Source organism: Crassostrea angulata, chromosome 9, assembly GCF_025612915.1.
Source record: "Crassostrea angulata isolate pt1a10 chromosome 9, ASM2561291v2, whole genome shotgun sequence".
Lineage (NCBI taxonomy): Eukaryota > Metazoa > Mollusca > Bivalvia > Ostreida > Ostreidae > Magallana > Magallana angulata.
Window position 1 is genome coordinate 21,086,298 of NC_069119.1, and position 26,008 is coordinate 21,112,305.

Below are 26,008 nucleotides of genomic sequence, written 5' to 3' on the forward strand. Positions count from 1 at the left end.
TGTGTCACAATTTGTGTCTGTATTCTGTTTGCACTATGAGTACATTACAATGCTCCCTTGAAATCAAGATAATTACTTACAATTTTCTAAAAGGTTTAACTAAAAAAAAATATAATACGCCAAAAAAAAAAGGGGGGGCAAGGCTGTAAGAAGTCTTAGGCAACTATTTAGGAATTCATTTCCACACAAGAAAAGAGACGCAGCGTTGTAAAGGCAATTGCCATTACCAGATGTTTTAACCCCTACAAATGATTGAGGAGAAAGGGTTTCTATGTCATCTGGAATCAACGAAGTTGCTAAAGTGTCCGTTTCAAATTTTTTTCCAAACGAGTCAAAATCAATCGCATTTTTCAGAACTTTTTCTTGAGCCAATCTTAGTCTTAGAACAGTTTCAGATTCGTTCCTTATAATAGCTTGGTGTAATGAGTTGACCTCCATCATGAGATCACTGTGTACATTGATTCAATCTACCAACACCTTTCAAAAAGGCACTGTGCCACAAGCTGGCTTTGCCTTAGACAATCAGCAAACACTTCTGCTTTTTAAATGGTGGAATCTACTTAACTTTATTAAACTCACTGTAAGCTACAATAGATAGGATTTGATGAATTTCAATTTTGTGGGTAAAACACACGAGAACAAATTGAATAATTGATGGATGAGATTCAGTCTGATTGCTTTTGAGAACAAATGCAAAATGATTTCGACACTTCAGAGTTCTTATCATGATCTTTGTTAGGTAGATCGTACGCTGGAACATATGATAAAACACGAATAGACCAGGAACGTTTTTCTAAATTCAGTGACATTATAGTGCTGCCAAATACATATTCACTTAAGCTGCAATAAACATATAGGCCTCATATATTCCCTATTTTACTCTGTGTCACAATTTGTGTCTGTATTCTGTTTGCACTATGAGTACATTACAATGCTCCCTTGAAATCAAGATAATTACTTACAATTTTCTAAAAGGTTTAACTAAAAAAAAATATAATACGCCAAAAAAAAAGGGGGGGCAAGGCTGTAAGAAGTCTTAGGCAACTATTTAGGAATTCATTTCCACACAAGAAAAGAGACGCAGCGTTGTAAAGGCAATTGCCATTACCAGATGTTTTAACCCCTACAAATGATTGAGGAGAAAGGGTTTCTATGTCATCTGGAATCAACGAAGTTGCTAAAGTGTCCGTTTCAAATTTTTTTCCAAACGAGTCAAAATCAATCGCATTTTTCAGAACTTTTTCTTGAGCCAATCTTAGTCTTAGAACAGTTTCAGATTCGTTCCTTATAATAGCTTGGTGTAATGAGTTGACCTCCATCATGAGATCACTGTGTACAATGATTCAATCTACCAACACCTTTCAAAAAGGCACTGTGCCACAAGCTGGCTTTGCCTTAGACAATCAGCAAACAATTCTGCTTTTTAAATGGTGGAATCTACTTAACTTTATTAAACTCACTGTAAGCTACAATAGATAGGATTTGATGATTTTTTTTGTGGGTAAAACACACGAAAACAAATTGATGGATGAGATTCAGTCTGATTGCCTTTGAGAACAAATGCAAAATGATTTCGACACTTCAGAGTTCTTATCATGATCTTTGTTATAGTCTGTCCCAAGATATTTTTGCCGCATATTTTCTTAAATTATTCAATATTTATAAATACCTCTTGGTTCAGACGATGTTCATTCAATAGTATGAAAAAATCCCAAGATTTCCCCTTTGAAACGCCCCCTCTAGCTTGTCGGGTATCAGTACACGGCTAAAAATAAAAAGTCTACGAGGTTTTTCCATTGCCAAGGAGATGAAGACGCCAGGATGATAACGTTGAAAAATTGCGCGAGGGGTCCCGAGTATTTCCGAATGGAGAAAAGATGTCAACATTCCCCATTATAAATCTCCGTAGGAAATCTGTTTTCGTTCCTGTGAATTTTAACGAGGGAAAAATGATAATGTGTGAATGAAGTTATCTTAGGAATTTTCCCTTTCATCGATTTTAATTGCACTTCAGTCACAGGTGTGTGTATTTTTATTAAAAATCGTTCAAATGTGCAGCATAAATATCTTGGGACAGACTATAGGTAGATCGTACGCTGGAACATATGATAAAACACGAATAGACCAGGAACGTTTTTCTAAATTCAGTGACATTATAGTGCTGCCAAATACATATTCACTTAAGCTGCAATAAACATATTATTACTTATTAGGTTAGTCAGTAACTAACCTAATAAGTGTTTTGTTTTCTCGAGGACTATCAAGCGACATATTTATTCACAAATAGCGATGATCTACGCAAAGCCATGTACAAGATGCCTTAATTACATCTCGTCCAATTTAACTCATTTTAACTCTTCAAAATTTTCAATCTCACCTTTCAAATACTCTTTCAAAATCTTTGCTTCACCCATGTTTACTTACAATGTTTTGTTGCTATTCAATTTCAAATGTTTTCCCCCTTTCCTCTGCAGAGATTTGAGCAAATTTCGACGCTGCCATTTTGTTCTGCTCCAGACAAAACAATGTGACGTCAATATTCTAAGGGCAACTACTCTAATTTTAAAGAATTTCAAAGGGCAACAACTCCAAATACTTTAAGAACTTACGGCATGCAGTTTATGTATTAAATACTACGAAATGTCGAAATGAGTAAGCGAAGCGTCGACCAATGACGGCCATATTGCCTAATATTATTTCTCACAGAACAAATATAGAGATATATGAGGCAATCACGTGCTATGTTTAAACCAATGAAAATGTGACATTTCAGTCCAAGGGAAAACAAAGGCCTCATATATTCCCTATTATACTCTGTGTCAAAATTTGTGTCTGTATTCTGTTTGCACTATGAGTACATAACAATGCTCCCTTGAAATCAAGATAATTACTTACAATTTTCTAAAAGGTTTAACTAAAAAAAAATATAATACGCCAAAAAAAAAGGGGGGGGGGCAAGGCTGTAAGAAGTCTTAGGCAACTATTTAGGGATTCATTTCCACACAAGAAAAGAGACGCAGCGTTGTAAAGGCAATATTGCCATTACCAGATGTTTTAACCCCTACAAATGATTGAGGAGAAAGGGTTTCTATGTCATCTGGAATCAACGAAGTTGCTAAAGTGTCCGTTTCAAATTTTTTTCCAAACGAGTCAAAATCAATCGCATTTTTCAGAACTTTTTCTTGAGCCAATCTTAAATTAGTCTTAGAACAGTTTCAGATTCGTTCCTTATAATAGCTTGGTGTAATGAGTTGACCTCCATCATGAGATCACTGTGTACAATGATTCAATCTACCAACACCTTTCAAAAAGGCACTGTGCCACAAGCTGGCTTTGCCTTAGACAATCAGCAAACACTTCTGCTTTTTAAATGGTAGAATCTACTTAACTTTATTAAACTCACTGTAAGCTACAATAGATACTGGCGACCAGTTCTCGCCGAGTACCATTTCTCGCCAGTACATTGTGACGTCATTTTATCAACACATAAAATTATGGACGAAAAATGACGTCACAATGTACTGGCGAGAAATGGTACTCGGCGAGAACTGGTCGCAGTAGGATTTGATGATTTTTTTTGTGGGTAAAACACACGAAAACAAATTGATGGATGAGATTCAGTCTGATTGCTTTTGAGAACAAATGCAAAATGATTTCGACACTTCAGAGTTCTTATCATGATCTTTGTTAGGTAGATCGTACGCTGGAACATATGATAAAACACGAATAGACCAGGAACGTTTTTCTAAATTCAGTGACATTATAGTGCTGCCAAATACATATTCACTTAAGCTGCAATAAACATATTATTACTTATTAGGTTAGTCAGTAACTAACCTAATAAGTGTTTTGTTTTCTCGAGGACTATCAAGCGACATATTTATTCACAAATAGCGATGATCTACGCAAAGCTATGTACAAGATGCCTTAATTACATCTCGTCCAATTTAACTCATTTTAACTTTTCAAAATTTTCAATCTCACCTTTCAAATACTCTTTCAAAATCTTTGCTTCACCCATGTTTACTTACAATGTTTTGTTGCTATTCAATTTCAAATGTTTTCCCCCTTTCCTCTGCAGAGATTTGAGCAAATTTCGACGCTGCCATTTTGTTCTGCTCCAGACAAAACAATGTGACGTCAATATTCTAAGGGCAACTACTCTAATTTTAAAGAATTTCAAAGGGCAACAACTCCAAATACTTTAAGAACTTACGGCATGCAGTTTATGTATTAAATACTACGAAATGTCGAAATGAGTAAGCGAAGCGTCGACCAATGACGGCCATATTGCCTAATATTATTTCTCACAGAACAAATATAGAGATATATGAGGCAATCACGTGCTATGTTTAAACCAATGAAAATGTGACATTTCAGTCCAAGGGAAAACAAAGGCCTCATATATTCCCTATTATACTCTGTGTCAAAAGTTGTGTCTGTATTCTGTTTGCACTATGAGTACATTACAATGCTCCCTTGAAATCAAGATAATTACTTACAATTTTCTAAAAGGTTTAACTAAAAAAAAATATAATACGCCAAAAAAAGTAGGGGGGGGCAAGGCTGTAAGAAGTCTTAGGCAACTATTTAGGGATTCATTTCCACACAAGAAAAGAGACGCAGCGTTGTAAAGGCAATATTGCCATTACCAGATGTTTTAACCCCTACAAATGATTGAGGAGAAAGGGTTTCTATGTCATCTGGAATCAACGAAGTTGCTAAAGTGTCCGTTTCAAATTTTTTTCCAAACGAGTCAAAATCAATCGCATTTTTCAGAACTTTTTCTTGAGCCAATCTTAAATTAGTCTTAGAACAGTTTCAGATTCGTTCCTTATAATAGCTTGGTGTAATGAGTTGACCTCCATCATGAGATCACTGTGTACAATGATTCAATCTACCAACACCTTTCAAAAAGGCACTGTGCCACAAGCTGGCTTTGCCTTAGACAATCAGCAAACAATTCTGCTTTTTAAATGGTGGAATCTACTTAACTTTATTAAACTCACTGTAAGCTACAATAGATACTGGCGACCAGTTCTCGCCGAGTACCATTTCTCGCCAGTACATTGTGACGTCATTTTATCAACACATAAAATTATGGACGAAAAATGACGTCACAATGTACTGGCGAGAAATGGTACTCGGCGAGAACTGGTCGCAGTAGGATTTGATGATTTTTTTTGTGGGTAAAACACACGAAAACAAATTGATGGATGAGATTCAGTCTGATTGCTTTTGAGAACAAATGCAAAATGATTTCGACACTTCAGAGTTCTTATCATGATCTTTGTTAGGTAGATCGTACGCTGGAACATATGATAAAACACGAATAGACCAGGAACGTTTTTCTAAATTCAGTGACATTATAGTGCTGCCAAATACATATTCACTTAAGCTGCAATAAACATATTATTACTTATTAGGTTAGTCAGTAACTAACCTAATAAGTGTTTTGTTTTCTCGAGGACTATCAAGCGACATATTTATTCACAAATAGCGATGATCTACGCAAAGCCATGTACAAGATGCCTTAATTACATCTCGTCCAATTTAACTCATTTTAACTCTTCAAAATTTTCAATCTCACCTTTCAAATACTCTTTCAAAAAATCTTTGCTTCACCCATGTTTACTTACAATGTTTTGTTGCTATTCAATTTCAAATGTTTCCCCCTTTCCTCTGCAGAGATTTGAGCAAATTTCGACGCTGCCATTTTGTTCTGCTCCAGACAAAACAATGTGACGTCAATATTCTAAGGGCAACTACTCTAATTTTAAAGAATTTCAAAGGGCAACAACTCCAAATACTTTAAGAACTTACGGCATGCAGTTTATGTATTAAATACTACGAAATGTCGAAATGAGTAAGCGAAGCGTCGACCAATGACGGCCATATTGCCTAATATTATTTCTCACAGAACAAATATAGAGATATATGAGGCAATCACGTGCTATGTTTAAACCAATGAAAATGTGACATTTCAGTCCAAGGGAAAACAAAGGCCTCATATATTCCCTATTATACTCTGTGTCAAAAGTTGTGTCTGTATTCTGTTTGCACTATGAGTACATTACAATGCTCCCTTGAAATCAAGATAATTACTTACAATTTTCTAAAAGGTTTAACTAAAAAAAAATATAATACGCCAAAAAAAGTAGGGGGGGGGCCAGGCTGTAAGAAGTCTTAGGCAACTATTTAGGGATTCATTTCCACACAAGAAAAGAGACGCAGCGTTGTAAAGGCAATTGCCATTACCAGATGTTTTAACCCCTACAAATGATTGAGGAGAAAGGGTTTCTATGTCATCTGGAATCAACGAAGTTGCTATAAAGTGTCCGTTTCAAATTTTTTTCCAAACGAGTCAAAATCAATCGCATTTTTCAGAACTTTTTCTTGAGCCAATCTTAAATTAGTCTTAGAACAGTTTCAGATTCGTTCCTTATAATAGCTTGGTGTAATGAGTTGACCTCCATCATGAGACCACTGTGTACAATGATTCAATCTACCAACACCTTCCAAACAAGCTGGCTTTGCCTTAGACAATCAGCAAACACTTCTGCTTTTTAAATGGTGGAATCTACTTAACTTTATTAAACTCACTGTAAGCTACAATAGATAGGATTTGATGAATTTCAATTTTGTGGGTAAAACATGTATCTAAAATTTAATTTAACAATGTTAAAACTACAAATTAATCTTTTAATATATATTTTATACTTTTAGAAAGTATGTTTGGGTCCTTTTGGGTTATTTAACCCATCGCTCATTCGGCAAAATCTTACGGGCTAATAATATACGAGGAGTATCGAATGATGCATGAACGATCATGATGGAATTAGAGAAAGCACAAACACTAAAAGTAACAAATAAAAATGCGGCCATCGATATTTTATACAATATAGGTAAGTTTAAAAATGAAATAAAACAATAACTTTGATTGTGGTGTAATTTACCTCTAATCAGCAATGATTGAAACATGCCGGTGTTATTCCGGCTTCAATTCATCATTGTTCATGTTGTTCAATTTTGCTATCTCATGGTGTTTGTTGTTGTTTTATTATGCTGTGTTATGAATTAAATGTTTATGAGAACATTGTAAGATAACGTTTAAATTGTTCAAAAGTTAAATATGTACTCTTAATATTATAAAACCGATGAATTAACGATCAATGTGTTTTGGTTCGAATTTCCTCAATCGTTTGACGTTATATTATACATTTTCTTTATTCCAAGTGAAGAGAAATGTTGATACAAACAGCGAAAATGATATCAAGACTAAAGAACAGGCCATTCTTGATCTCGGAGAGCTCCTGGCAGCAACAGGACAAGCTGAAGGTAATTGGAGAACTGGTTGAATTCTAGAAAGAATATTTTTTTGTTAATAACTTAATGTACACGTTTGAATGATTTACAGTCAAGTCGTACACAGACCAACTCGTATACAGGTCAATTCGTATACAAACATTTCCGCATAAATAACAAAAGTCAGCGTATACAAGGTATTTTTGAGTCATTAACGTTAGCCTATACTAATCACCGTTCTAGACAATGAAATTCATCTTTTGCTGTAACATATTATATAATATTTTCTTAAATACATCATCTGTTGTAAGAATATTTGACTCATGACTGGCGTACAGCGTTTGTAATATTTATTTATTATCATATTTAATATTTGACATAAATGATATAGGCATATGAAATTTTTGTTAACGAGTTGACTTTCGGTTAAACACACTGGTAATTTTTGTCTACGAGCTGATTTTTGGTTGTTTATACGGAAATTTTTGCATACGAGTTGACCTGTATACGAGTTGGTCTGTGTATGACTTGACCGGACTCCGTTTGAATTTGCCTGCCATTTTGACGGAAATCGCACTCAGAATGTCTCAGATTTTATCATTAACATGGCAACTGTAAACAGCGAATTTTCAAACTTGATGTTAATTAAAGTGGCAGTGATTTCGATGCAAAAACAGTTACTGTGGTAAAATGGGATTATAAAAAAAGCAACATTGTAGGTAATTAAAACCAATCATATGAAAATTTAGGTGAGATAGAGCGCAATATATTTTTATATTTGTTACAAAGCAAGTATATGGGAAGAATTCTATCATTAAACTGGGTCCATAGGATATCTGTCATTTTAACGATCGAACATTCTATCTAGTTGAATTCATGTTTATTTTATTCATTTATTTATTTGTAATAGAATAGGGCATAGTAGGAATGACCACAACTAGGCTTGAATCCAAGTCATTGCAGTTTAAAATTCAATGCTTTACACAGGGCGAAAAACCATCTTTAAGCAAGTCCTTAAAGGTGACTTAAAGGAGCGTAAAGGCTATACAATCTTTAAGCCGCCTTTAAGTCACCTTTAAGCAAGTGCTTATAGGTCCTTAATGTCCAAACTTCTTTAAGCTACCTTTAAGCCACCTTTAAGCCACCTTTAAGCATCTTTAAGTGGCATTTACGCTCTCTTTACACTGCCTTTACACTGTCTTTAAGTGGCCTTTAAGTCAATATTGATCAAGCTGAACAATAAAAACATATATTAAATGCAAAAGCTCTTTTATAGAGATGGGAGGGGGTCATCCGAGTGATAATATAATTTCCAAGGAAGGGGGGAGGGGGGTGTTCCAGGCGGTTTTAATCGTCGCTCCATTAAACACAGATCGCTATCATCAGCACCGCTCCGATGGACACAGATTGCCGTTATAAAATTCTTTATAATTTTTTGGGGGTTTAAAATTATTGTAGGGATGAGCGCAGTCTCTGTATCTTAATATGTGCATAAAACTAATTAAAGTATGTTTGTTTCCTATTATGAATTAATCGGTGAAAAAAATCTCTCTCTCTCTCTCTCTCTCTCTCTCTCTCTCTCTCTCTCAGTTCATCCGGTTATTAAACAAAATAAAGGTAATGAACCAAAAATGCATGATTTACATGTAATTTGTTAATCGGTTTAAGGTTTGTATTTTTTTTTTTCAATTTTCATTATTTCTAACTCTAGATCTGCTAGATACATGTTAAAGATGAAAAGACTCTCAACTGCCTTTGTTATATCGGGCAGGATATTACTGCTTTGTTTGTCTAGACATAGTTTTGTTCGTTTGTGTATATCTAATTAGAGTCTATTGTTTGTCCAACTTAAGAAAACCCCTGGAACTAACACAGAATATACAAGATATACACAACAGTTGTGTCGTGTGCCCAGGTGCATGTTTGTGTATATCTAATTAAAGTCTATTGTTTGTCCAACTTAAGAAAACCCCTGGAACTAACACAGAATATACAAGATATACACAACAGGTGTGTCGTGTGCCCAAGTGCACGTCAGGGTTTCTAAAGGCGTTGAATCTTAGTATGTACGAGTATACGATAAGTCTAGTGAATAAAAGTTAATTTACATTTGTAATTCATTTTCATATTTCCTAGCTCTGGGTTTCAAAGATGTTACGTCTACAAATTAACGATACATGTATTTAAGAGTAAAATCTTGAGGCTAATTAATTAATGTACCGGTGATCATAAATAGGGGTTGATTATTTAAATATATGTATAAGGGTAAATATGTCAAATATACCCGGCCTGGCACATCATACAATTGTATGTACAAGTCATTTGCAATTGCCACATGCAGTAAATACGTCACCGGTAATTGGTAATTTTGTTTGTTATAGAATTGATTGTTTAAAAATCATGTACATACAATTACATGTAAATATTTAAACATATTGGAACGGCGCCGCGATCATGAAAACCGGGAAATTGCGGGAAATTGAACAAATACCCTAATAGTATCAATGCATTTAATAAAAGAAATGATTTCATTTTCTTTCTTACATTTTTATAGCTATAAATTAGATGAACGTATATCTACTCGGTTTAAATTTATTAACTAAGAAAGCCTACTATAGTGAACCTAACGGTTTCCATTTAGGTATAATATATTTTTGTTCACTGAAGACCAAGTTCCGTATTTCATTCTAAATACATGCATGCATGTAATTTATAAATTAGATATAATTGATTGTTACAAACTAAATGGTTTGTCAAAATCTTTTCAAGTAAACACATTCAATACAGTGATTCAATATCCACTGATATATAGGATATAAAAACGCGCATAGATATGTAAGTTGCCGTGGCGCAGAGGATGTGTGGTGATGCTAGTAAACTAAGGATCCTGGGTTCAATTCTCGCCGCGGCCGGTTTTTTTTGGTGTTTTTTTTTTTCATTTTTCTTTCTAGAACAAAAACCGTTTTAATACCTTTTCTTTCATAAAGTTAATACATTTTGTTGGAGATTAAGCACAATATTGAATTAAATTTTTTTTAATGGCTTAAAGGTGGCTTAAAGGTAGCTTAAAGGTGGCTTAAAGGTGGCTTAAAGAAGTTTGGACATTAAGGACCTATAAGTTGTCCTTAAAGGTGGCTTAAAGATAGTCTTTAAGCTACCTTTAAGCCATCTTTACGCTTTCTTTAAGCCACCTTTAAGCAATACATATAGCTTAAAGGTAGCTTAAAGTTGGCTTAAAGATCGTCTTTAAGCTACCTTTAAACACCTTTAAGCTATCTTTAAGGAGGACGTAAAGATGGTCATTCATCCTGTGTTACCAACTGAGCTGAAGGGTTAACCCACTAGCTATTGCTAGTAGGAGCGTGGCAGTACTGAACTAGATACTCATCTATCACATTCTTCCATCTTTTCTTTTGAGATTTGTACTTTATCCCTTGGAAATCTCATGTATGACTCTTCAATCCACTTCACGAGGGTTAATTTGATGAAATCATTTTATTTTAAAGAGATCTTAATATTCATTTGTTTGATAAAATGAAGGATTTCTTGAGTAGAATGTTCTGACTAGTATTTTAAACAAGGGGAGGTTTTTTTTGCTATATTTAGGACTATGAGGAGCAACATTTAATCCTGACCTCTTTGCATCTAAAAATGCTAATTTTCCCCCCACTACCTTAATGTTGTTGTCAACTTGATTTTTTTCACAAAAATTGCATGTTTTCTGGTCATGTGTATGCATTTTAAAGTATGGTGAAATTGTCATGGAATGTGTGTTTCACCAGAGACATAAATAACAGAGATTGGCAACTGATCAAAATCTCCCAGTCCCTATTGTAAAGTATTCCCAGTTTAAGTTATTATATCTTTCTAATAAACAAATATGTTGAAATATAAACAGCTAAATCCTATTACCAAAACATTCAAAATATTATATTTTCATGAGTTTATGTCATATAAACTATATTATTTAAAATATTAAAAGAGGAGTTTTAGGAAACAGTTGGCCACCCGTCTTCTGAGATTTCGTTGATATATTATAGCTGGCCTATATATTTTCGATCTATTAATCTTAATTTTCAATTTTTTTGCTTCAAAAACGTCTAAATCCTATGCACATTTTTCATAAACACAATTTACTTTTGGTTTAAGATCAATATATCAATTTACTAATACCTGGTATGTACAAATGTACAATTTAGTTCTCAAAGTAAGGTTGCATGGTCCTGTAAAATTTTTCAACAAAACACGCAAATGGCGGAATTGCCAGTCTCTGTTATTTATGTCTTTGGTTTTCCCCTTTGTTTAAAAATTATTTCTTAAAATACATGTAATTCCATTGTGTTTTTATGATTTGTTCTTTCCTTAATGAGAATTCTTCTTTAATCCTAGAACTGGCAGGCTTGATTAAGTTCACCCGTCCATTCCTTGGATCTGTCAGCAAAGCAAAGGCAGCCAAGCTAGTGAGAGGCCTGGTAGACATGTTCTTGGACATGGAAGCCTCAACTGGGAAAGAGGTAGGTGGCAGAAAGCTCTCCCTTTGTTGGCCTACCATCCATCTTTCTGACTTTAAACTTTTGACACTATCAATTTTTTCTGTAGAACCAATATGCCAAATGTCAATATTTATAGGTTTGATTTTAGTCTCAAATATATATGGATTAAAAATGAAACACAACCTTTGTTATGTCAGAACGATTGACACCTTTATGTACAGCTATATATGACTTTCAAATACCTGTATTAAATATCAAATATCAAATATATATGGATTTAAAAAAAAATGAAACAGAACGATTGACACCTTTATGTACAGCTATATATGACTTTCAAATACCTGTATTAAATATCAAATATCAAATATATATGGATTAAAAAAAAAATGAAACAGAACGATTGACACCTTTATGTACAGCTATATATGACTTTCAAATACCTGTATTAAATATCAAATATCAAATATATATGGATTAAAAATGAAACACAACCTTTGTTATATTAGAACGATTGACACCTTTATGTACAGCTATATATGACTTTCAAATACCTGTATGTATATAGAGATATTCAAACTTAAAACTAGTGTTACTTAGTTACTTAGTGTAGTACTTAATCTATCAGTGTATCAATTTGAAATATATTGTTTATGCAATGTACTGACTATGTTAGATATCCACATTGTGTAATGAATTTTCTGACTTGGTGTAAACAATTTAGGCATGATTGTACATGTATGTTTTACAAAAATATAAATACTATGACATGTTGTACATTTTTTCACAGGTTCAGCTTTGTCAGGAATGTATTAACTGGGCAAAAGATGAGAAAAGAACATTTCTAAGACAGGCTTTGGAGGTAAATGTTTCTGGGGGGAAAGCTACATGTTGAATTCTTACTAATGTTTAAAGCAAACAGTGATGATAGAGAACTAAAAAAAAAAGAAAAAAAGAAAAGAAATCGATTGAAGTTTAATTATTCTCAATTAAAGATGTGTACAAACAAAGAATGACTAGATTCTGCTTTATCGAAAGGGACCATGTTAAATTCATCTTGTGCATCTTCAGTCGGTCATTTTTGTATTGTTTGCTTTAACATCCATTTTCTTTATTTTCAAGGCGAGACTTGTAGCACTGTACCATGGAACACTGCAGTATACAGAGGCCCTACAATTAGGTATGATAAAAATACAGAGAAAAAGAAATCTTTTTTTTTATGAATGTATCTATCAGTTGCGATATTTTCAAATGTTTACTGTGCACTTTTTGTTTTCCAAAGCATCATCACTGTTGAGAGAACTAAAGAAACTAGACGATAAAGCTTTGTTGGTGGAAGTTCAGTTACTCGAAAGTCGAATCTACCACTCGCTGTCTAATCTACCTAAAGCCAGGTAATAGCTTTAAAAAAATCATTGATATATCTTTCAGTTTATCTATCTAGATGCATTTGGTTTTTTATAAAACAAGAAAAAGTCTATGAAAACTTCATCTTGATAATGCTATTGCAAAAAGTATTGATTTTAATATTGATCATAAGATTGACTATCTGTGTCAATCATCAGCCAGAAATTTTCCATTTACTAGAAATACTACTAAATTTTTACTCCCAGTTGCATAAGTAACTGATTCAGTCACAACATGGACATTGAATTTTATTGAATAATAAGTATTGTAGGCATTCACATGTACCTATTGGAGTAGATCATGATTAATTGATAACAAGTATGTATTTTCAGGGCGGCATTAACTTCAGGTAGAACTACAGCTAATGGAATTTATTGTCCCCCTAAATTACAGGCAGCATTAGACATGCAATCAGGTAAAAGAAATTGTTTAAGCCTTACAGAGTATTAAAATACAACATGTCGTATGTACTGTATCAGTGAATTAGATATGTGTGATGTGTATATCTATGCAAGTAAGCTTTGTAAAAGGAAATATGAATACCAGGCTTAGGGGCTTGTTGTGCTAATTATGAGAAACACCAAAGTCTATAAAGTGCACATTCATTTCATTTATTTTAGTAAAGAAAACTGGGAATTATAGATTTGTAAATTTATAATGTTAATCATCTTTTCTAGGCATCCTACATGCTGCTGACGAGAGAGATTTCAAGACAGCCTACTCTTATTTCTATGAGGCTTTCGAGGGCTATGACTCAATAGACAGTCCAAAGGCTTTGACAGGCCTCAAATACATGCTAATGTGCAAAATCATGCTAAACCTGTTAGTTTCTTTTATTCATGTATTTGATTTTTTAAGCTCACCTGAGCCAAAGGCTCAAGTGAGCTTTTCTGATCACAATTTGTCTGTTGTCTGTCGTTGTCGTCGTTGTCGTTGTCGTCGTTGTTAACTTTTCACATTTTCATCTTCTTCTCAAGAACCACTGGGCAGATTTCAACCAAATTTGGCACAAAGCACCACTAGGTGAAGGGGATTCAAGTTTGTTCAAATGAAGTGCCACGCCCTCTTTAAAGGGGAGATAATTGAGAATTATTGAAAATTTGTTGGTATTTTTCAAAAATCTTCTTCTCAAAAACTATTCGACCTGAAAAGCTTAAACTTGTGTGGAGGCATCGTCAGGTAGTGTAGATTCAAGTTTGTTCAAATCATGGTCCCCGGGGGTAGGGAGGGGCCACAAGAGGGGAATCAAGTTTTTCATAGGAATATATAGAGAAAATCTTTAAAAATCTTCTTCTCAAAAACTATCAGACCAGAAAAGCTCAAATTAAAAATGGAAGCATCCTCAGGTAGTGTAGATTCAAGTTTGTTCAAATCATGGTCCCCTGGGGTAGGGCGGGGCCACAATTGGGGGTCAAGTTTTACATGGGAATGTATAGAGAAAATCTTTAAAAATCTTCTTCTCAAAAATTATTAGGCCAGAAAAGCTCAACTTTAAGTGGAAGCATCCTCAGGAAGTGGAGATTCAAGTTTGTTCAAATCATGGTCCCCGGGGGTAGGGTGGGGCCACAATTGGGGGGTCAAGTTTTACATGGGAATATATAGAGAAAATCTTTAAAAATCTTCTTCTCAAAAACTATGAGGCCAGGAAAGTTCAACTTTGAGTGGAAGCATCCTCAGATAGTGTAGATTCAAGTTTGTTCAAATCATGATCCCCGGGGGTAGGGTGGGGCCACAATTTGGGGATCAAGTTTTACATAGGAATAAATAGAGAAAATCTTTAAAAATCTTCTTCTCAAAAACTATTAGGCCAGGAAAGCTCAGCTTTTAGTGGAAGCATCCTCAGGTAGTGTAGATTCAAGTTTATTCAAATCATGATCCCTGGGGGTAGGGTGGGGCCACAATTGTTGGATAAATTTTTATATAGAAATATACAGCAAAACTCGGTTATAACGAAGTCACTGGGACCTAAAAAATTACTTCGTTATATCCTTAATTCGTTATATCCATATAAGAAATTCATTAAAATTACATAGCTGGGGATCCAAGATGACTTCGCTATATCCGTAAATTCGCAATATCCGTGTTCGTACTAAACGAGTTTTACTGTATAGAGAAAATCTTTAAAAAAAAATTCTTTTAAAAACTTTTTGGCCAAGAAAGCTCAAATTGGCGTGTAACCATCCTCAGATAATGTAGATTCAAGTTTGTTCAAATCATGGTCCCTGAGGGTAGGGCGGGGCCACAATGGGGGATAAATGTTTATATATGTATAGAGAAAAAGTCTTCTTCTCAAAACTATTAGGCCAGAAAAGCCCAAATTTGAGTGGAGGATCCCCAGATCATATAGATTCAAGTTTGTTTATTAATAGTCCAGGGGTAGAGTGAGGCCACAATGGGGGATGAATTTTACTTAGGAATACAGAGGGTTCCACTTAATCTGATCGCGGTTAATGTGATAATTCGGTTTATCTGATATAAAATCAAAACACCGATCCATTTGCTATATAAGCCTTTGTAATTTCTACTGATAATCTGATTGGAAAAAATGTCATTTTCGGTTAATCTGATACAATTTCTGTCGGCTGATCAAATATCAGTTAACGTTTTCACACCTCTTCCACCATGTACACTTCGTGTATAACCTCTCACTGTGTAAACAGCTTGGCACGTGCCTAAAACTTGCAAATAAGGGTGCTTCAGGGGATTAGTCACAGCTCAACGCACACAGATGGTCAGCTGGTCGATAGATGAAAGATACCGACATCGATAGTTCAGCCCACCCTCTAAAACCTTTATATTCCTTTGTTTAATTAGTTGACACCCCTTTTGTGTACACAGTAACTCTTTACAGGGCATTAGTTTCACTTTAACACACACGGGTGTCTCACTTCTTCGTAAGATGAAAGCTACCGACATCGATAGTTGTTCCGGATGACCGCACACAGGACTGACCTTACCTGTGTACACATTTTACTGTTTTTTCATGTACCAATTGCCTGTGTTAATTTCATGCTAGGCTTGCACCATTAAGAATTATTTAAACATGTAATTTCTGAATCAAAAGTGCTTGGGAACATGTGACATCGAGGAAATTCTGATTACTCTCAATTTTACATCGGGGTAGAAAACTTAATGAATAAAATTCAAATAATTTGTTATCATGCATAATTAATTATTTAAGAGCATTCTATATACCAGAAAAAGAATTAAAATAAATTGTCCAGGTGAAAAGAGGGAATGTTCAGACAAATAGCCATTTCCTCTTACTACTTCCTGTCAAAATGGCCGCCACATTGAAACCATCGTAATGAACAGTGATGAAGGGAAACATTTTCTTTTGAGCATTTACAAACAAAATAACGGCTAAAATGCTATTTCATTGCTAATGCAAGGTAAATTATTTCATTTCAAACTATTGACAAACAGATTATATCTTTTTGTTGATAAATTATGTATTGAAACAAGTTGTATTTTATTCTTTACCAAAATTAAAGAGCACAAAAACGCTAAATTGGTTAATATAATAATCGGTTAATCTGATAATTTTTCTCTGACAAATTGACTATCAGATTAAGCGGAACCCTCTGTATATAGAGAAAATCTTTAAAAATCTTCTTTTTAAGGTCAGACGACACGTTCCTCGAGAATCTTTTTTGTATCTCCTCGTAATAAAGAGTTCCAATAAAAACAATTAATTTTATAATTATTTTAAAAATGATTAAAATTTAATTGGATATTGTTATGTGTCTCGATGGCCGAGTGGTTAGAACCGTGGCCGCTCACTGACAGAAGCTTATAGGTTCTAGAGGTCGTGAGTTCAAAGCCCCGCCCAGGCCGAGATAGAGTTCCGATATAGTGAATTTTGTTGTGCTGTATATGTATTTATTTTTATATCAGCAATTCAAGTGTATTTTCAAGAAGATTATATAGGAAATTGCATACTCTAGTATTTTGCAGAAATGCCTGGTAAGGTACCCTAATTTTTTGCAAGAAAGCTTGTCAAAATAGTAGTAATCCATCAACAAATTCCTGGAAAAAGTTATCTAAAATTGAGGAACGTGTCGTCTGACCTTAAAGACTATTTGGCCAGAAAAGCTTAAGCTTGTGTATAGAGGCATCCACAGGTAGTGTAAATTCAAGTTTGCAAAATCACAGTCCCTAGTGGTAGGGCGGGACCGTGATGGCGATTTGAATTTTTACATAGGAATATATAGAGAAAATCTTTAAAAATATTCTGGGAAAGTTTTTGGTCCAAAACTCAGTACTTATTGTGAGAGCACAGGTAATGCAGATTTAAGTTTGATGAAACCATGATTCCCTAGAGAAAAGTGGGGCCACGAAATTGGGGGGGGGGGGGGGGTATATAGGAATAGAGAAAAATCTTCTTACAGGTACAACAACAAAAGGGGCTTGGTATTTACCAAAAAAATAAGAGGTGGATAAAAATTTCAATTTTTTTTAGCAAGATCTACTGTACTCAGTTGTCAAGATATTATGATACTGCAATGCTAATTTGTTCAGAATTAAGGCAATTGTTGCTCAGGTGAGCGATGTGGCCCCTGGGCCTCTTGTTTACTTTACAGTACCGATCAGACCCAACCTAACACCAGAATAAACCCCAACTAAACCTTGGGTTTACTTTTGGGGTTTACTCTGTGTTTACTTTTTGAAAATTGGGGTCCACTCGGGGATTACAACGGGGTTTACTTTGGAGTTTACTTTGGGGTTTACTTTGGATTTACTTGGAAATTGCTTTTGTGGTCAACTGTATGCACTGAAGTGTGAAGCAGACCTGTATTTTATCTTACCATCCTACTACCTGTAATTCCTGTCCCTTGTGTATTCTGAATACACAGTTAGCGTCTGCTTTCAGGGGTGTACTTCTAATTGGGGTTTACTCTTTGTGTCCACTCTGGGTTTACTTTGGGTTTACTCTGGGTTTACTCTGGTTCCACTCTAGTAAACCCGAAGTAAACCCAGAAAGTAAACCCAGGGTTTAGTTGGGGTTTACTTTCTGTTAGGTTGGGTCTGATCGGTACTGTATTTTAATTCTACTTGAACTTTAAATTTCATTTGAGCTGCAATTTATGCAATGCTTCCTTTCTCATTTAAATTTCCGAGTGTTATGATATATGACCATGATTTGATACATGACCCTATGACCTTTACACCTGATTTTACAGGGCAGATGAGGTACAGACCATTCTGAGTGGTAAACTAGCCCTGAAGTACCAGGGTCCAGAAGTAGAGGCCATGAAAAGCATAGCACAGGCCAGTCACAAACGATCTCTGGCTGAATTTCAAAAGGTCTGATACTTATGCTACATCTTTCTTTGTAGCAAATATGTCTTACCAGTATATATGTTTTACAAGTTATTCACATTTGATTCCATATTGGTTTGTAGTATTTTATTTTTTAATTAAAAATTACATATGTCTATTACATGTACCTACTTGCTTATAGGTTTATTTACCATAGCTGTTGTTATCCCATCTTACATTCCCCTTTTCTTATACATACAGGAAAATTTTAAATGATAACTTAAGCGGCATTCTTTGGAACATTGTAACTACTTGAAACGGCTCCAATGTTTCCATTGTTTCATTAGTTAGATATTTTATTTTTTATATTAAGTCCAGTGTATGTATAAAACAAAATATTATACCTTACCGCTGGAGAAAAAGATTCCAGAGTCTTGTAATAAAAACCATAACAAGAAGAAGAATGTTTGAATCAACATAGCTTCCCTCTATTGTGCATGTTTTACATGAACATGGATATATGTATCCTGTGTAATCATATTAGATAACAGTAGTTTATATTGTTTATTTCAGACACTGGTACAATACAAGACACAGCTAGCAGATGACCCCATTGTTAACGCCCACTTGAAGACTTTGTATGACAACCTACTAGAACAGAACCTTTGTAGAATCATTGAGCCCTTCTCCAGAGTTCAGGTATATTGAGAGATTTCTGTAAAATCATAGAGCCCTTCTCCAGAGTTCAGGTATATTGAGAGATTTCTGTAGAACCATAGAGCCCTTCTCCAGAGTTCAGGTATATTGAGAGATTTCTGTAGAACCATAGAACCCTTCTCCAGAGTTCAGGTATATTGAGAGATTTCTGTAGAATCGTAGAACCCTTCTCCAGAGTTCAGGTATATTGAGAGATTTCTGTAGAATCATAGAGCCCTTCTCCAGAGTTCAGGTATATTAAGAGATTTCTGTAGAATCATAGAGCCCTCCTCCAGAGTACAGGTCCATAGCCAGATGTCAATAGAATGAGAGAATCGTTAGCCCAAGTACCAGGTGCCAGCATGCACCCTCCACTTTTGATCAAATTTTGGCTGAAAAAGTGTGTGTTATACACAAGAATTAACGTATTTTTCTGTTGTCATGACATATTGCATCCAGTGAGTAAGTGTGGGAATTGATTACACCTTGGTTTTTTATGTCATTAAGTCTTTATGAATGCAGAATGTACAAAATAATCTATAGTGCAATTGCCTCAAATTTTTGACAAAACTTGAGTGTTCAAACTGTAGCTACATGTACTAAAGACTGCTATCTTGGCATATTAGTCCATATGGAAGTTAGCAGCAAACAATATTAATTGCAAAATGATAGAAAATAAACTATTCATACTCGTAATGATTGTAGCATCCCCATAAAAATAGGTTTGTCATGCTTAGGTTTAACCTTAAAATCACTGGTTTTTAAGGTCATGGATTGTGAATCTTTGAGTTGGGCTTGCTTTGTCAAAGAAGGTCAAACATAGGTCAGGGATTTAAGTCTAGAACATGTACATTTTTAAATGTGTTAATGGGATTCTGTCTACTGATATATGAAGATTAATTTAAAGGTCAGTTACCTACCGGTAGTTACTACAGTGTGTCTCCTACATTTATATCTGTTTCTATATACATATACTGTATATTATCTCCAACAATGTATATTTGTTTATCTAGCCACAGTATTAAATACATAATATGGTTTTATTTTTCTGTTATTTTTTAGGTCCAGCATGTTGCCAACTTGATCAAACTGCCCATTGTAAGTTTGTCTTATTGTAGGTGAAAATTATATCAATCAAATTTTGTATTTATATTAAGTGAGTGTGAACAACTTATTTTTAAAGATAGTAAAATCACACCCATCCCCCAGCATGTTTAGTTTAAAGCTGTCTTACCATGGTTACCGGTATATTTTTTTATTAAATATTTCAAAATGTCCAAAAGACAAGTTACCTCCCCTTATCTGAGGTGCTCTGACAAAACAAACAGTAATTTGAGAAATTAAGAATTAAGCTATCTCACAAAAAAAGTTGCCTTTTTTTGAGGAACAGAGATGCAATGTAATCTTCATTATTACAAAGCTATGGTATCTTTTCCCATACCTCATTTTCTTCCTCATATTGATGTAAAGAATTGTTTTGATCAACCTAAATTATATATCAAATGCTATAATCCTTTTCAGGACACAGTAGAGAAGAAATTATCACAGATGATATTGGACAAAAAATTTCATGGTATGTATCAAATGTTGCTCACTTTTTCATTGGCTAAATAAACTGTAGAAACTTTTTTGTCTACCGTACGTCATAATGACTTTCGCCAGAAGACATATCAATTCACACATTTAAATGTTATACAACTGATTGTTATATACGAGGAAAATTCATCCTCATTTTTGTAGCTGATGATAGGGAATTGAATTACAAGGAATGAATTTTATAGCTACGGAATTTATACTCGTATATTAACATCCACTAAGTATGTTCCCTACCATTTTGTAAGGAGATTCATGCATGACTAGACAGAAAACATTAGCAATCAAAAGCACGACCTTTCTGCAATGCTAGCTACCTTCACCTACACTTGGTTACAGTCTAATGTCAGAGTTAAACTGCTAAAAATAATTTGTAAATCCAAGTCAGACTCAAAAGATTTTAAAAAAGTGGGGGGGGGGGGGGGGGTTGCCTGTTATGAAAAAAGGTTGGGATTAATCGTAGTGGTGCAGAGGTTTTGGACTCTTTGTCTCTTTATTTACGTATGTTCAATGTACATCTGTGGCAAGTTATTTCATAGACAAGGATTATTAAAACCATCTATAAAGATACAAGACACCTGGGGATAAATAAAGTTCCCCAAGATTTTTTTGTAATTTAGAATAAATTATAAGGACAAAGTAATGAAAAATAACAGTATATGCAGTGAAATTTACATGAATAGATCTGTTTTCATATCATTTAAGTAAAATCTACATGTACATGCATAAATTTCCTTCATATTTATGCTGTTAACAACACATGAAAATATCCGTGATTGTTGAGTGATGGTGAGATTTGGTATGCAATGATTGTAGGTATCCTTGACCAAGGGGCCGGCGTGCTGGTCGTGTTTGACGAGACACCTGTAGACAAGACGTACGGAAACTCCCTGGAGACCATACAGAACATGGGCAAGGTGGTAGATGCATTGTACCACAAAGCCAAGAAACTCACATAGTGCTGGATACCAGTCAACACCGCCACGACAGACTGGTCCGATGTCATGATATGAAATGACCAAAGTCAAAACAAATGCGTTTCATTTATTGAATTTTCAGTCATAACATCTCAAAATTCTGAGACTTATTAAGTTAACTTACAAGTAAAAGTGATTTATTAGACAGGGATGTTGTAAGTTGTAGATTAACGAACATCATTTACTTTTTTCACCATGTTTATGTGGAATAAAGCTTAAAAATATGGGAAGATTTTAAGTGTTGTGTTGAAGATAAGTGCAAAATGTACGTATAGAATGGCTCTGGGTTTGGAATTTATAAAATAACTTTTAGCAGCAATTTGCAGTAAAAAGGTTTTATTAAGTGAAATTTACAGGTTCAAAAAGATTTAGTTCAAAACGTTTTTATTAAGAATGTAAAATTTTTGTATTTTTTGCACAAACCAGAGCTATAGATAACTACAAGAGGGCCTACATTTTGTGTGGTTTTGAACAACTTCAAATCTGTGTTACTGTTAGTTTTCTCACACAGACACAAACTCTGCTCCAACAAAATATAAATTACATATAATATTATGAACCTGCTACTCTAATTATTGGATATTCTAGTGTTATTTGATTTCATTTCAATTGATTAGTAGATTTTCAAATTTATTACGTAGGAAGGATAATTGTGGTTAAAAAAATTCAGACCTGTAAAATTCTAATACTGTAAACCAACTTTTATTCGTGACGACTTTATTTCGCGATTTACTTCCAAAAAATTAGTTTGCGACAACTAATGTTCATGACCAAGCCTTATCCAGACCCATCTTGTTATACCAACCATGTGACATGGACTGGTTTGCGGCGACAAATATACGCAACGACGATACTCCTGCGAAGCTCGCAAAAATTTCTCGCACGCGAATAAAAGTTGGTTTACAGTATGCAGTAGTGTTAATGTGTGAGTCCGAGTATGAATGTGTGCAATTCTGATGTGTAATCTATAATAAAACTAGACAACCAAATGATGACCATCTCAAAAGGCCCTGCTTTAAAACCGTTAATGGACAAAAGTATGAAAAGAATTTCAGAGAATTTTGCTTTGACCTTGACCTATAAATTACAAATATTCCAGATTGCATAGAACTTCTAATTCAATATCATTACACCTTACATACAGGCATTTTTGATCAGACTGAGCAATATTGAGCAAAATGGGAAGCTAAAACTGACTATAAAGAGATGCGCTTTGACCTTCACATTGACTTTGTTCAAAGTCACTGCACGCCATTTACCAAAAAGCTCTGTTTAAATGGCACTGCAGTTCCTTTGATCAAAGGCACCATGTGGGTAACGTATGAACCAAATCATAGCGAAAGAACTACTCTAGACAAGGATTGAAATCATTTACCCGTGACGAAACGTCAAAACATAAGATTGGTAGTTTTGCGCATGCTTAATATGATTGTCATTATTTTGAGATTGATTTTTAGCTCACCGAGACGAAGTCAGGGGGAGCTGATGCTATACCCTCGGCGTCGGCGTCCGGACCTGGTTAAAGTTTTTGTTGCAGGTCCTGTACCTAAGCTATAACTTGTCCTATCTTCACCAAACTTGCATGGATGATGCATCTGGACCTACTTATGGACCTGAAAGACTTGGATGCTGAATCTGAGTCCTAAATTTCAGATGCTGGAGGAGGTTAAGGTTGTTGGACCAGGTTAAAGTTTTTGTTGCAGGTGCCCTTTGATAGCAATATCTAAGTTACTGCAGGTCCGTACTTCACCAAACTTGCATGGATGGTGTGTCTTATGATACTGATGCACCAGGCAGGCTTGGATGCTGAATCTGAGCTATAGGTTACAGATGCTGAAGGAGGTTAAGGTTGTTGGAGCTGGTTAAAGTTTTTGTTACAGGTGCCCTGTGATGATTATATCTTAGGTACTACTTGTCCTAACTTCACCAAACTTGAATGGATGGTGTGTCTTATGATACTGATGCATCAGACAGGCTTGAATGCTGAGTCTGAGCCATAGGTTTCGGATGCTGGAGGAGGTTAAGGTTTTTAGAGCTGGTTAAAGTTTTTGAAACAGGTGCCCTCTGATGATTTTATCTTAGTTACTACCGTACTTGTCCTAACTTCACCAGACTTCCATGGATGGTGCGACTTATGATACTGATGCACCTGACGGGCTTGAATGCTGAGTCTGAGCCATAGGTTTCAGATGCTGGATATGGTTAAGTTTTTTGGAACAGGTCACATGTTTAATAGATAATAATACTATTTCAAACTTGCATAGTTAATTAAACTGTAATATGAATGAATCACAGAGGAAGCTTCAGATGCAGAGCTTGATCTCCATTATCAAGGATGCTAAAATATATATCTTAGTTATTACAGGTCCTAACTTCACCAAACTTGAATGGATGGTGTGTCTTATGATACAGATGCACCTGACAGGCATGGATGTTGAATCTGAGGCAGAGCCATAGGTTGCGGATGCTGGAGCAGGTTAAGGTTTTAATTGCTAGTGCCCTCTGATGATGATATCTTAGTTATTACTGGTCTGAACTTCACCAAACTTGCATGGAGATGTGTCTTATGTATACTGATGCACCTGACAGGCTTGAATGCTGAATCTGAGCCATAGGTTTCGGATGCTGGATGAGGTTTAGTTTTTTTGGAACAGGTCACATGTATTATAGATGATAGCTTGCATAGTTGATTTACCTATATTATAAATGAAACGCAGAGGTTGCTACAGATGCAGAGCCTGATCTCCATTATCAAGGATGCTATAGAAATCTCCTTCCTCACTCAAACCTGCTCAATAGATAGATGTGTTTGTTGATAAATGATATAACATGATTCCTATGATATAGTATTGTATGGTATGAAACAATATTGTTTAATATGATACAATATAATATCATGTAATATACTAAAAAGATATATATAATACGATTTGATATTGTATCAATTTTTTTGATATTTTATGTTATGATATTGTAACATGATATCGTTATGTATAGTATTGTATATTATGATACAATATTGTATAATATTGTATTATTAATTTATTTTTTTTATCACATGATACTTTTACATAAGATATTGCAAAATAAATATTGTATCCTATGATACAATATTGTATATTCTATAATATTGTATCATACGATATTGTATAATACGATATAAGTTTCTGTTATATAGAATTATATCACATGAAATTGTATAATATGATACTGAAATATTATATAATATCGTATCATACGATATTGTATAATATGATATTGGTTTATAATATGATATATTATCACATCACATGAAATTGTATTGTATGATATTGTAAAATATATTATTGTTTCATATGATACAATATGTATAATATAATGTTTTATTATATATTTTACTTTATCACATAATGTATCATTTGATATGATACAATGTTGTATCAAATTATATTGTATTAAATGATACAATATCATATTATGTTTCAAAAATGATACAGTATCATACAATATCATACTACATTATACAATATGATATCATATATTTCAACGTTATTATGTAATATGATATTGTAATATAATACTATATTGTTTTATATATTATGATATTGTATTATATGATCAAATACAATAACGTATAAAACAATACAATGTCATATCATACGTTACAATATCATATCTCATCATTGTTTATTATGGTATTTTATTGTATTATATGATATATGTTGTAAATATGATAGGATGCAATATTTAATTGTATATTATTGTATTGATTAACATATGAACATATGATTATCATACAATTTTTTAACAGATGATATACGATATTGTGTCAAAACAGAATTCATGAATATCCAAGATCATAAAGTATGATTTTCATTTAATATGATAAAGGTGGTCTCATAAAGGTGAAGTCTCATAAGGGTGATGTCTCGTCTCGGTGAGCTTTGTAATCTGTGATTACCTATGTTAGTTTTGGTGATCGTTTAAAAAGAAAACCACTGAACATGGCCAAAATGATCACTACAAACACAGCCAGAGCCGTTGGAATATTGTTGTCTGATTTGTTTCCACAACAGATCTTATTATTTTGAATTTGCTGTTTGTTTTGACCGCGACATTGTTTTAAATATTTGGCAATCCGAAGGAAAAATGTATTTTAATATATTTTTTTATTTCGTAACCGTTATATCGTTATCATAGACAACTTAATACAATCCAATAGTTCTGAGTTCTGAGCAAAATTCAATCAAACCGGAAGTGTTAGTGATATCTAGCAAAGGTCAACATTTCGGGTCGCAA

At 34.2% G+C, this 26,008-nt stretch overlaps 1 protein-coding gene across 1 annotated transcript; it reads left to right on the forward strand.

Annotated features, from left to right (window-relative positions):
• Positions 1–6,747: 6,747 nt before the first annotated feature.
• On the forward strand, positions 6,748–21,956 carry LOC128163675 (26S proteasome non-ATPase regulatory subunit 11A-like). The gene is made up of 13 exons (XM_052827304.1): positions 6,748–6,905; positions 7,237–7,338; positions 11,695–11,819; positions 12,586–12,657; positions 12,918–12,975; positions 13,078–13,189; positions 13,535–13,617; positions 13,880–14,024; positions 18,386–18,509; positions 19,038–19,163; positions 20,223–20,258; positions 20,682–20,733; positions 21,570–21,956. Exons 1-13 carry the CDS (start codon positions 6,830–6,832, stop codon positions 21,710–21,712), a joined length of 1,254 nt encoding a protein of 417 aa, XP_052683264.1. The 5' UTR covers positions 6,748–6,829; the 3' UTR covers positions 21,713–21,956.
• The last annotated feature ends 4,052 nt before the right edge of the window (positions 21,957–26,008 follow it).

Bases quoted from the DNA above. Each gene is read 5' to 3' on its own strand.
- LOC128163675 (XM_052827304.1), top strand. From the start codon at position 6,830: ATGATGGAATTAGAGAAAGCACAAACACTAAAAGTAACAAATAAAAAT. The intron at 6,906-7,236 runs GTAAGTTTAAAA...CTTTATTCCAAG, and splicing joins CGATATTTTATACAATATAG to TGAAGAGAAATGTTGATACA. The intron at 7,339-11,694 runs GTAATTGGAGAA...CTTTAATCCTAG, and splicing joins AGCAACAGGACAAGCTGAAG to AACTGGCAGGCTTGATTAAG.